Source organism: Ptychodera flava, unplaced genomic scaffold (genome assembly GCF_041260155.1).
Source record: "Ptychodera flava strain L36383 unplaced genomic scaffold, AS_Pfla_20210202 Scaffold_62__1_contigs__length_770838_pilon, whole genome shotgun sequence".
NCBI lineage: Eukaryota > Metazoa > Hemichordata > Enteropneusta > Ptychoderidae > Ptychodera > Ptychodera flava.
In genome coordinates, this window is record NW_027248384.1 from 251937 (window position 1) to 263517 (window position 11581).

General features: G+C 39.5%; 1 protein-coding gene across 1 annotated transcript; it reads right to left on the bottom strand.

The window, feature by feature from the left end:
• Window positions 1-3498: 3498 nt before the first annotated feature.
• Window positions 3499-4509, bottom strand: LOC139128633 (uncharacterized protein KIAA1958 homolog). Its single transcript, XM_070694373.1, has one exon. The coding sequence runs from the start codon at window positions 4507-4509 to the stop codon at window positions 3499-3501; it is 1011 nt and encodes a 336-aa protein (XP_070550474.1).
• Window positions 4510-11581: the final 7072 nt, after the last annotated feature.

Here is an 11581-nt window from a genome sequence, read left to right on the forward strand (position 1 = left end):
AAATTAACAATTATTATGTTTTACGAAATTGTCAATTGTATGTTTAATATTTTACGAATAAAATGAGCTTGTTTAAATATAATGAAGAACAGTGTTGGCTCTGACTCAATCGGTAAGACTACATACAAGCAACAAGTCTTTCTTAGCTCAGACGCGAGACGACGGAAGTTCAACAACAAGGTACAATACAGGAAACGTACGTGATGCACACTATGCACGGACAAAACAATAGCTTGCACCTTTAAGTTTAAATGTACTGATAACATTGTGAACTCGTCGCTCTTGAAAAATAAAATAGCGTTTCTTCTGATGAGTCTCAAGTCCGGAGTATCGTCATTGCTGTCAGAAATGATGTACGCTCTTCGCTTCATCGGCTCGCCCCGGGACTCGACTGGTTGACTGCCGCGGCAGCATTGATCGTGATGTTGAACTTGAAACCCGTCAATGTTGCTTCAGAAAACATTCTTACTGCTGCAGGGATGATTGGTACGTGTCTTGTGTTATCGGTTATGCTTATGTTGTGTGATGGAAATCGACAAGGGCAATTTTGACGAGGTAGACAACACAAAATGCCTGTAACATACCGTACTAAAATGTCAGCGGTGTACAAATCAAACGTTTCAATCGAAATCAACGACGAAGAAACACAAATTCATAAAAATTCTAGTATCGACGGTATTTTGTATTCTACACATATTTTAATTCTCCATATTTCCCTATGTTTCATTACCCTCCCACTTTTGCATTTCAGGGATTTGAAAATAAGTTCTGAACAGCTGATTTTTGTTTACGTTTTAAAAGTAGTCCGGGTCCCATATCCACCACATGTGGAATATGGATTCATCGTAGTCATATACCTATAGTGTGACGTCATACTATAGGGATAACTGGGTCTATGTATGTGATATATATATATATATATATATATATATATATATATATATATATATATATATATATATATATATATATATATATATATATATATATAGTGTATGTGATGCCTGTATGAGTAGAAGTACATGAATCAAAAGCTACAAAGCAATACTGTTATTTGAGGACCCCACCCAAAACCCTCAATTCCCTGAAAGCCAGTGCTGGATAATTACAACAATTTGCAGTATAGAGCGCGAAGCCACTGCAGCGAAGTGCAATAAAACTGCTTGTACTAATTAGTTTCAGCTGTAGCCTTGGCCACTTTGGTGTTGAAGAAGGCTACTTGATAAAGACCAAAAAGTCTGCTTGTACAAAGGCAAAACTAGCTCTGTCTGAGGCTCGAGTTGTAAATTAGAGTTTACGATTGGCACCCTGTGCTCACGATTAAGATACAATGTAACATTACCATGCACTGGTCCATGTACAAATCTTTTTTTATTTCAACTTCCCCAGACAAACTGTCTGCATGGGACATACATGTTGTCTGTCGACTTTGCCAGCTGGCTACAGCTGAAACTAATTAGTGTGAGCAGTTTTATTTCATTTCATTGCAGTGGCTTCGCGCTCTATTACTGAAAAGGGTAGTATGTAAAAATTGGTTAATAATAAGTATGAATATATGCAGCAACTGTCCCTCCCATTATTATGTAATCAAACAAGGCAAAAGTACTGGTCCCTTGATTCTCTATAAATTAGAGAATCCAGCAGTATCCTGAAATATATATATAATGGATTACACTTGAATCCAGCAGAATCCTGCAATGGATTGAACAATGGATTCTTAAAAATGTTCCGTATCCAACAGAATCCATTGCTTGATTGCTAGTGGATTCCGGTGGAATACATAATGGATATTGTAGTATTCTGGTGGATTCTTGAAGTATCCAGAACAAAATACAGAAGAATCCTCAATGGATTCTTCACTTTTGGCACAGTGTAAATTGATATACACAAAAGTGCCCAAATTAATCTCTTTATCATCATTTTGGACGATTTTGCTTGATATAAGTGATATGCAACTCAACGGTTTTGAAAAGTCGGATATTTTGGGCCGACCGTTTTTGTCAACTATGAAATTGCGGTTATCACAGTCATCACGGTTGCCTAAATCCTTGAACTGAAATTCACAGGCGCTTGCATTATTCCCTAGAAAATCAATCTGGCTATGTAAAACACGATTGGAACTAATTTTCAAATTTCTCAAAAGTGTCAGGTTCTGTATAGCTAAATGTTGCAATATTGCAAATTACCAATAAAAACAAGTGTGTAACGTAAAAAGAAAAGTAGATGAGATTACATTTGTCGATGAAATCGACATTACTTCACCATCCAATTATCCCGAATTAGTTCCAATCGTGTTGACTCAAAGAGAACTGAAACAGAACAGTGTGAGCCCGAAAAATCAGCCAGATTTCGAAAACCTACGAATAAAGCATCCGACGTTAAAACTACACTAGCAAGTTAAAAATACTCTAAAACTTAAATACATTTACTTTGCTCACTGCGTTTACTGATAAAAAACACATCTACGCAATAATATGACAGAACTCCATGACCTTGCCTTGACGTTTGTATGGTACGGAAGTTATTTTCACGAGTGATGCGGTGTATCCTGCGGCCGTATTTTCACGAGCGAAGCGAGTGAAAATACAGCAAGGATACACCGCATCGCGAGTGAAAATAACTTCCGTACCATACAAACGTCAGGGCAAGGTCATGGAGTTCTGTTATTATTACATATGTTCCCAAATTTCACACGTTGGTAACTTCGTCGAACAAGTAAATTCTTTGGGTTAGCGGATGGATATTACTTAACCAATTGAGTTATTCGCCCCCAGCTGGTAACACGTAACACTCAAACAACCGTCATCAGCCTCTCACACAAATGATACTACAAAATGTTTCAACTGAAACCGTTCGTATTTTATATCATTACAATCGAAATTCATGTACACTGGAACAAGAACAATGAGTAAAACTTCAAAACGAGAAAGTCTAATTATGTTATCGGTTGAATCATTCAATCTGAGTCGGAATCAGAGTAGATCACAGCAGGTCGGCGACGTTTGGCTGGAGGCGATGCAACGTGGTATACAGGTGAAGACTGTTGAGATAGGGAGCTATTTCCGGTGATGTTAAAGGTAAAGTTGAACGATCCACCACTGATTTGTGCATTTGAGAACATCCCTGGTAGTTGCGGCAACTGATGGAGGGCATTTTGATGCATTGACGACATAGGACCTCGAATAGCATACGAAGGACCGGCCACCGGTCGCGGTGTATGTTCGGCTGGCATCAGGCTTGTACTTCCGGTCGCGGTCGGTCGCGGATCAAATGCGGGTTGTGTCCCGGCGAGTATGTTGCTCATCTGACACTGCTGGTCTGCACTAGCCACAGAATAACGGTTGAGTGATGCTGGATTTTTGTGCCCGCTTAGTTGTGAAGCCACAGTTGGTGGAACGCCGGCATCTAGCAATCGTTGTACGCAGGCTTTACGAGCGCTGTGATTACTCAATTTGTCAGTGAGTCCCGTTGCCTTTGCCATTGATTTCATGATGTTATTTAATTTGTTGACACCATCGGTTGGTTCCTGAACCACACGTTTTTATCTAGGTTGGTTTTGACGTATTCAATTCCAAGGTAGAACGGAGAATCTTCAACCGTCATGGACTCGGGACGTTTTGAAGCATATGCTTTATACGCGACGACGGGACAGGTATCGGGTGTTGACGGAGTAGCGTAAGCCTTCGGAGCAAACTGACGTGTGTTGCCAGGCTCGCCTTTTCTGGTCTTCGTCAGGCATTCGTTGTACAATAAATACTCTCCCCTTTCATCTCTGGATATTTGGATGTCTCCCCATTTCATCTGACGATGTTCATTACTCCCCCTGAGACCGAAAAACTTGGTGTTATTCAGCCACACGGTGTTCAGGATCGCGGTCGGACTGTGTGTACCCAGCTGACCTGCTTCCCTCATTGCTCTTTCATGGACCTCTGTCACAGCCCGGGCCTTTTTGGGCAAGTTGCCTTTTCCAGCAGCTTTCAGTTGTTTTCTCTTAGCAGCGAGGGCTTCCCTACTCTTTCTGAACTGCTCACCTCTAATTATACTGATTCCGTAGTCGTTGTCACGCAAGTAACGTTCGATCGATTTTTGATAGCTTGAGATCGAGTCCGGTTCGTATTCCTGTCCATTTTTCTGGCGTACGCTCAGAAAAAAACGGGCTAGCAATTGATCTAACTCAGATGGTGGAATGTTCAGCACTTCGCGAGTTTCTTCTGTCATACTGTGAAGCCATTCCTTGAAAACTGCCACTTCACGTCTTGTTTTCATTTCCGTGTTTTGGTTTTTCTGCGCTCCAACCAGGACGTCGACATCAGCTGTGTTGACAGGGGCATATCTTCCTGTGCTCGCAGTCCCAGACGGCACTGTCAAGGACGCTTCCGTCGCGGAATCCCTGGAAAATACTTGTTTCTCCGTGTCACAAGGTGTTTCCATTGTGTCTTCGTAATAAAATTCACTTTCCAAATGATCAAAATATTCGCAATTTTGCCAGTCGTAATGCCTGTCCTCCATCGAGCTGGTTTCAATATACAGCAGACGACAATTTTTACCAAAGTATAAAGTAGTCCGCCAAATTTGATACTCATTTGCATAATTTAGCGTGAAAATACCGAAAAATTATTGAATGGACACGTGACTAATTTGCATAGTTATTTGATGGCTTGTGACATTCACCTTCAATCTGTAAGTAGGTTTTTAGCTGTTTGACAAGGAGTTTATTGTTAACATTTTGTATTATTATGATAAAATTAATAGGGTGTAGGAAGCAACTGTGTGGTCATATGATATGCAATTAATCCTGCCAAAAACTGAATTTTGAAAAGGAACTATTTTTCTCATATGCACATTACTGAGATTCAATACCAACTTTATGTGGTGGGGCACAATAGAATAATCTGCAGTACATATGTAATAATTCACCTGTCTGGTATGACTCCACATTCACATTATCAGAACGCCATTTTGAATCCGGCACAAACGTTTGACCTCGTCGCCCGAAAACAAACATATGTGCAGAGGATAACAGTCATCATGGTGTTTTCATTCTGCTACTTTGAATTAGTGCCGTTAAATGATTAAAAACCACTGCAAAAGGTCACGTTACGGAAGATATTTTGGAAGAAAAGGTGACGACATTACGGTGTGATCGAGACTTACTGAAGGCAGTCAAATCGAAGAGTGGTCTATGTCTCCAAAACAGGCCCATATTTGTTAACCTACCATCAGTCACTAATTCCATCAACATTTGGCATTCGACTTCGTTTCGATAAAAAAAGCCAAATTCGATGGTTTTGCCGCACCCTAGTTGAAAACAATGACTAGATCACTGACGTCTACAGGATAAAGCAACGGTTATATGCATCATATATTCAGACACATGGTAGAGTCAGGTCAGCAGTATAATCAATGTACACGCCATTTCAGTAGTATAGCCAAACACCGGCTGATAATAGTCTCGCTTGACAAACGTCAACCTTACACACAAGAGCAATAAAACTTCAAACAGTAGAAGGTTCAAACTTACTATTGCTGTACATTAGAGATTGTAATTTATTTGCTAGACTTCGCCCAGCTTGTTTATTATCATCTCCTACGGACCAAGTGCCTGGTTTTTCTGTCGTGTTAGCGTGCATGTAGCGCTGCACGGGTCGTGTTGGCTGGCTGCCAAGCGTCGCACGGGCCGGCAACACAGCCAATACGACAGGAAAAGCCAGCGCACAGCCCGTGGGCTACAATTATTACAGCTAGACTTTTCTTTCCCATTGTCTTGAGTGTGCATGCTTGTGACTGTACCATGGGGTCGATCTCTCTACTCTGCACAGACGGAACAGTCAGGGACCGTGACTGCTGTACCGAACACGAGACTTGTAAGACCCTTAAGGACACAATGCCCGTAGGGCCACAATGCCCGAGAAAATAACCTCCAAACTCAGTCAAGATTTTCATTCTTTCTTCCTTCACAAGCTCGCAATATGTCCTTTCACTGGGGTTTGAAGTTTGTTTTCTGACATGATTCTCGATCGATCGAGAAAGGTCTGTGAGCAACAGTCTTCGACTAGAGCATTTTGGAAACTGTTCCGACACGGTCAGGTGTTGTTTGTAACATCGGCGATATTTTTTTAACCATCTCATGTATACAAATGATATTTGTTTGATGAGTCCAACTGCGAGGGGTACTCGAAAAAACACAGTGTATGTGAGTGATTTCCAAAATTTGATATGGTTGCATTCCTTAATTTTCTACTAATGGAATCAAACGTGCGTATGTTAAAAAGAAAAAAAAACATCTCGGTAATATTATGACAGATATCTTCAGTGATAACACTGATATTGAACGCCGAAAGAGATCTTTTATAGCACTGCCAATATGCTTTTGAGACGATTTTCCTTGTCTTCAATGACTATACAGGGCCTGCTATTTAAAGCTTATTGTTATTAATTGTACGGTGGTAATTCTCTTGGTCATCTACAATAGGGGTACCCTGAAAAAGCTAAAAACTGGTTGCAACAATGCAGTCCGCATACTGTAGGGTTATGTCATGCGTAGTAGCGCCAGTTCAATATTTGTCATTATATTATACCGAAGCCCTCCAGTATGTTTGTCAACTGTACCTTTCAAGCACCCGTTTACGTCAAGTTTTGTCGTTCGCCGAAATAAAATAGCTCTTCTCAAGAAGCCATCGAAAATTAAATTTATAGACACAATTATTATTGAAATATAAACATTTGAATAACAATGTTGAACTCTGTTGATATTGTTTGCAATGAATGCTGTACTACTAGCGACATAATAATGATCGTATTGATCAGCTGATATCATGCAGCTCGCTGATCATGCTGATGTCGATGCATGAACATTCTGTTTTCTCCATCTCTGGCATTTCACCGTGTCGACTTTTTGAATGGCATGATATTTAAAGGTGATGTTTCAAGTTTGATATAGACGGTAGGGATGCAGTTACTTTTCATTTCCTTCGAAAATACATCGTTTTTCAATTCAAAATGAACCGTGAAAGTGCTGGTCATTTTTTGTGCTGAACGTGCGTGTTCAGTGCAGTGCACTGTGCAGTGCATGTGATGTGTGCAGAGTCAGGACGCTAACTGGCTTCAAACTCAGTTTGAATTTCCTTTTCTATTCGTTTTCTACAACTACAAATTCACTGGCATTGCCAAAACTATAAAATAATAGCAATAATGCACCCCCTCCCGGCCCATAATGGACTCAAGCAAACTTTGCACTCCATAATGTACTCGGCTTCGCCTCGTACATTTATGTCATGCAAAGTTTGCTTTCGTCCATTATGGGCCGGGAGGGGGTGCATTATTGCTTAAATAATAGGATTGATGTTTTTATGCTCAGCTTAGAAAGCAAATTTATGGTTTAATAAAACGAATATCAACCAGTGACAACATCATGATTCGGAAGGTGCATGATACTATGTACTTCACATCTCACTTGAGAAAACGGTGGATAAAGACCATTTTATTACTCTGAGTCAATATTTATGGAATGTAATTCCAAGAGCAATTATAGTTGTTTTTCGAACATGATCAGTATATTTATGTACGTTTTTGCTATTCTGTGATAAATATGGATGCGTATTAAAGAGGCACTCCCACTTGGCATGCCGGAAAATGCGAGAGAGTTTGACCGGTTAAGAAGGGCTTGCCTACGCAGTTTCTGCGTAGTGAAGCTTCATTACGTATTCATGGTGACCCCTGGCCAGCTGTCAATAACTTTGGGGGCTTTTGTCTTTTTTGGCCTGCTTTGCATATGCGTCGTTGGACACGACCTGCCAATCACCCAGGTAGTCAATTAAACTATTAATTCACTGTTAACCGACCAATTAACACTATCCAGCAGTATCAGTCATATTTTAATCGCGTGGCCCGGGTGGGCACAACGTAGGAACGCGTGTATTTCTGTGTGTACGTTTCACTTGTGGTGTTGTTTGTACCATCGTGTGTCCTTGTTTCACCTACAGCATTACCTTCAAGGTGACAGGCTTACTATTAATGTTCAGTATCATTGCACCGAGTTCTGCCCACGGTGAAAACCACCTGTTTTGCTACTAATTACTGCCGTCGCTGCCTGAATGTAGCCTATCTATAGCTACAGTAATCACATAAATCATTTATCAGTTTTGATATATACTCCTAAATTGTAAGTTTGATCAAAATCGAGACCACATTCAAGGGCTATGCAGACTGTCCATGTAAGCACACACAGTGACAAGAAGGCGGCAAACACCTACTCACCAAGCACATCGAATCGGCGAAAAGAAGCATAAAAAGCTAGGCTTATCGCCAAAACAAACGCGCCAAGCGCTAACAAAAACCCATACCAAGCGGCCCTTTTCAGGGCCACCAAATACTCCAAAAAGGGAACTACAAAAAATACGATAAGATGACATAGAACACACAAACACTTAAAAGAAATAACAAAAATCGTACACATGACAAACAACTGAAACACAACATTAAATACAAAATAAACAATCACAGTAACGTAACAGAAAACATGGCCGTGGAAATAAATCAGCTATTTCCAAAGAAAAGCCGACAACAACATGAAATTCAACAACAACCTATCATCGCTCAAACTATGAAACTCCGAAAAATAGTACTAGGCAAAAGCCTTAAAATTCATTCGGACACCAACAAAACCAAACAGAATAAAACCACCTCAGGATTTCAACAAATAAAGTCGTATAATGTGACTACGCTACATCGTAAGACACAAACAATCGCAACAACACCAATTCAAAGAAAAGTCAAATTGGACTCCACGAACAACAAAAAAACAAAACTTGAAAGCTATCAGAAGCTTTTAAACTCGCACTTCTAGAGATACCCTTTCAAACAAGGAAACAAAACATATGTCGCGTGCCAAAAGAATCGCGATAAACCAGCTTGCAAACATTGGACAAATTTTGGGAAAATAACCCTTCGACAAGGGTCGGTTTTTCGTTATTGTCAACACAAACGATTACGTACTCGAATGCGAAAGGCAATTACGTAACACTCAGTATTATACACAACAAGCCAGAACAAACAGTAAACAAAGTAAATGAACTATTAATTAAAATGTACGAGAACAAGCACATCAACCAGGATACTTGTAAGTATCTTGATCCAATAAACATAAAATCCGTACCCCGCAGTGGTACTTATTGCCTAAAAATTCACAAACCTCCGCAAAAATCTAAAAGACACACCAGTCAAAACAAAATTTACCGAAGTAAAGAAATATAGAACAAACAACCGAACCACCAAACGGACTCACAACGTGACCAAAATTAATATACTTGCCTCGCTAATCGGAAAGCAAGACCACTAAAATGCATTAAAATAAATTTTCACAAACACAAACTAAGGAAAGAATCTACACTGCGACTGATGAGAAACCACACTCGGGTTTCGAAACGCAAGCATCAAAGGGCGACTCTATCAACTTTTGTAACAACATAGGTCCGGCTGCGTCTCGCCATAAGCTTTCCCCACACAAACAAAACATTACCGTACACACTAATCCAAACTTCTCTACAAATATCCAAAGCGAAACAAACATTTCATTAACACAACGATCGGATAAGAATGTAGGAACACATTTTCGAAACGAATCTAACACAAACTCGACACAAAAACATTTAGGATAGTTAGGTGGGGAGCCTGTTTCACATTTTTTACATCTCGCTATACTGTCTATGATTCTAAAAATAAAGTCATCTGCCACTTTTTCTGTATACGCGGTTTGGCAAAACTCATCTCTTCAATCGAAAGTCGGGCGATTTCATGGTTCTTTGGGGCACTTAAGTGTACGTCGAGCTTAAGGAATGTAGTTACATTCGCGATGTTTTATTCGAAAATTATTTATTCCTTCAAGGGCAAATGCACATAATTTATGCTGTTGGAAATACTGGCCGCTCATAAACAAGACAATAAACTCAATATATGTGCATTTTACTTATATTGTCAAAGTACCACCGACACCCACAAAAAACCAAATGGTTCAGTCCAGGTATTTGCAACTCTGCCATCCGACTGGTCAACAGGAAATCAACCATAGGTGTCTTTTGGCACGCGTATACGCCAGTCACCTAGGCGACGGTAATCTGCACCACTTATCACCATGGGGAAGGTACTCCTCCCCATATACCACTGGTGATCCCACCCTCAAGGCACTGCGTCATTCGACCAAGCATTGTTATTGTAATTTCCTGCATAAAATTAACGGCGAGGTCAACCGGTCAAACTCTCTCGGCATTTTCTCTCATGTAACATTTTTAAAACACATTTTAATGCCAATGATCGATATTTGACGTGGCGACTGCACGCGGATCGCGAGATATCGATATAAACATGTCATTTCCTGAGCGTATTTTGACACTATAGATCATGATATCCTTCTTCACAAACTACATCATTATGGAGTGCGAGGTCCATCACTAAAGTTATTTCATAGTTATTAACAAATCGTAATCAATTTGTAATTGTCAATGGTAAATCTTCTTGTTACAGGCAAATCAAATGTGGTGTACCGCAGGGTTCCATTCTGGGTCCGACTTTATTCTTGGTATATATTAACGATATTTGTAATTCAACAGACTATTTCAATTGTAGACTTTTTGCAGATGATACAAATATTTTTAAATCTCTACGTACCCAGAATGTAAATCTTACTCAAATTAACGCCAAATTTAACGAAATTATCAGTTGGTGTATGGCCAACAAACTCACAGTCAACGTTGACAAAACCAATTATATGATCATAAAGACACCACAGCGAAACACCACATTTGAAGGAAATCTGTCAATTGGGAATGATACAATAGAACAAGTTTCTTGTGCAAGCTATTTAGGAGTTACAATAGATTCATCTTTGTCATGGAAATATCATATACGAAAGGTCATTGAAGTAATTACACCCAAAATTGGTATCATTACACGACTAAGACACTATGTTCCAAAATCCATTCTCATTCAACTATATAATGCTTTTATCTTACCTCATATAATGTACTGTTTGGAAATCTGGGGAAACACTTTTTCCAGCTATTTAGAGCCAATTTTTCGCCTTCAGAAACGGATTGTTCGCTCAATTACCTTTTCTCATTTCATTGCTCATTCCGAACCTCTGTTTGAATATTTTAGATATCTACAAACTGAGTAAATATTGTACTTGTATGTTTGTTTATGATTTGAAACATAACAATCTTCCTCATACAGTTGAACACTATTTTGAGATTCCAAAGCACTCGTATCCAACACGATTAACACAAGTTGAAAATTTTCGTATTCCAGGCTCAAATTTGACAATTTCACAACATAACATTAGGTATGCAGCTGTGAAACACTGGAATTCGCTGCCTGACTATCTCAAACAATTGTCAAGTAGACAAGTTTTCAAGTCTGCATTGAAACATCACTTACTGAATTTACATTAAATCTGTGTTTGTTTCTATCCTCCATCACACTTAAGCTTGTACCGAATAGTTATTAGTATACTCACGGGCCATGAACTCGACTAGTCCTTTTAGACTATTTTCATGGCCCCCACCAGATTTTACAATATTGCAATGTT

What these genes read in the sequence shown, in the direction of transcription:
- LOC139128633 (XM_070694373.1), bottom strand. Translation starts at nt 4,509, where the DNA reads ATGGAGGACAGGCATTACGACTGGCAAAATTGCGAATATTTTGATCAT.